At 60.7% G+C, this 1,542-nt stretch overlaps 1 protein-coding gene across 1 annotated transcript in view; it reads left to right on the top strand.

Annotated features, from left to right (window-relative positions):
* Positions 1-318: 318 nt before the first annotated feature.
* Positions 319-1,542, top strand: part of LOC103803781 (B-cell differentiation antigen CD72-like) — a gene marked incomplete at its 3' end in the record, with an annotated part of 1,999 nt that continues 775 nt past the window's right edge. Inside the window, exons 1-3 of the mRNA XM_009076357.1 lie at positions 319-445; positions 560-661; positions 1,423-1,502. Coding sequence (XP_009074605.1) covers positions 319-445; positions 560-661; positions 1,423-1,502 — 309 coding nt within the window. The remainder of the gene's footprint in view (positions 446-559; positions 662-1,422; positions 1,503-1,542) is intronic.

Raw genomic sequence — 1,542 nt, 5'->3', positions numbered from 1 at the left:
CATCCTGGATGGGGTCAGCACTAGAGCCATCTGCTCCTACCTGGAAGCTGGCCCCTGCTCTCCCATTCCCTAGGGAATTCAGTCAATTCTCCATAAATTGATTCCTGCAACTCTGCCCAGTGCTGCAGCCCCAAGCTGTACTGCCCCACTGCTATCCCAGGGGACCCTGAGCAGTTTCAGGGCGTGGAAGGGACCTGATGCCATGGTTGTACTTTCCCCTCTACTGCACCTCAGCACACTTCTGCTTCTGCAGAAACCAGCTGCACTTCTTCTTTGCAGCAGAGCAGAGCCCTCAGGGCCATCGAGGCAGCCTGGATCATGGCCCAGAGCGTGGTCTACGCCGATCTGAAGTTTGCTGCGGGCCCCTCATCTGCCATCCCAGATGAGGATGACAGCCCCTATGAGAATGTGCCACTGGGGCCAGTGACAGCAGCGCCCAGCCCAGGTGAGATCCCGGACACAGCCCCTGCCGCCGGGATGCGCCGCGGGAGGCAGGGTGGGCACCAGGTGGTAGCAATGGGACCACAGGGTGATGTCCGTGGGTACTCTTCTCTTGCAGGGCCCTGGCCCCGGCGATGGCACATCCCCGCAGGGCTGTTGGCAGCCAGCCTGATGCTGATGCTGCTGCTGGTGGTGGCCGTCGTGGCCCTGGGGACTTGCTGTGAGTCAGGGTGACTGCCGCGGAGGGGGACACAGGTGGGAGGGAGCACTGGGACCGGGTGTCAGGCTGGGCAAGGGATGGTCTGCTGGGGGTGTCAGGGATGAGGGGTGCCTGAGGCTGAGGGTCCGAGGCTGAGGGGCAAGTGGTGGTTGCTGCCTCTTGCATGGCCACCATGAGCTACCTCCCACCACCTCCTACTGCTTTCCCATTGTCTCTCACTCCTTCCCCTTGCCTTCCCATTGCTTTCCACTGCTGCCCACTGTCTTCCCACTGCCTTCTCACTGCCTCCTGCTGCCTTTCACTCCTTCCCACATCCTTCCCATTGCCTTCTCACCACCTTCCCACTGCCTTCCCACCACCTCCCACTGCCTTCCCATTACCTTCCCACTACATCCAGTGGCCTCCCACTGCCTCACATTTCCCCCCTCTTGCCTTTCCACCTCCTCCCACTGCCTTTCCATTGTGTCTCACTCACTCCCCTTGCCTTCCAATTGCCTCTCACTGCCACCCACAGCCTTCTCATTGCCTCCCCTTGCCTTCCCACTGTGTCCTGCTGCCTCCCACTGCTGTCTCATTATCTCGCACTGCCTCCCATTGTCTCCCCTCTGCTTATCACCATTGGGGCTTGCTTTCCCTTCCCACTGGCACTCTAAGGACAATATCTGCTCACAGCCAGACACTCTTATCCCACTCTCTTTTGCAAGGACCATGGCCCAGGTAGGGGCCATGCCTATGCCCCATCTCACCTGCTCTGTCCCCAGACTGGCAAGTCACTCGCAGCCTGCAGGATGCCTCCCGTGAGCACACGGCCGAGCAGGGCCGCCTGTCACAGGAGCTGAGTGCACGGGAGCAGAGCCTGGAGCAGACACAGATGGAGCTGG

This window comes from Acanthisitta chloris, unplaced genomic scaffold, assembly GCF_000695815.1.
Source record: "Acanthisitta chloris isolate BGI_N310 unplaced genomic scaffold, ASM69581v1 scaffold32916, whole genome shotgun sequence".
Taxonomy (NCBI): Eukaryota; Metazoa; Chordata; class Aves; order Passeriformes; family Acanthisittidae; genus Acanthisitta; species Acanthisitta chloris.
The sequence above is the reverse complement of the archived record's forward strand: the minus strand, read 5'-3'. Positions and strand labels throughout refer to the sequence as shown.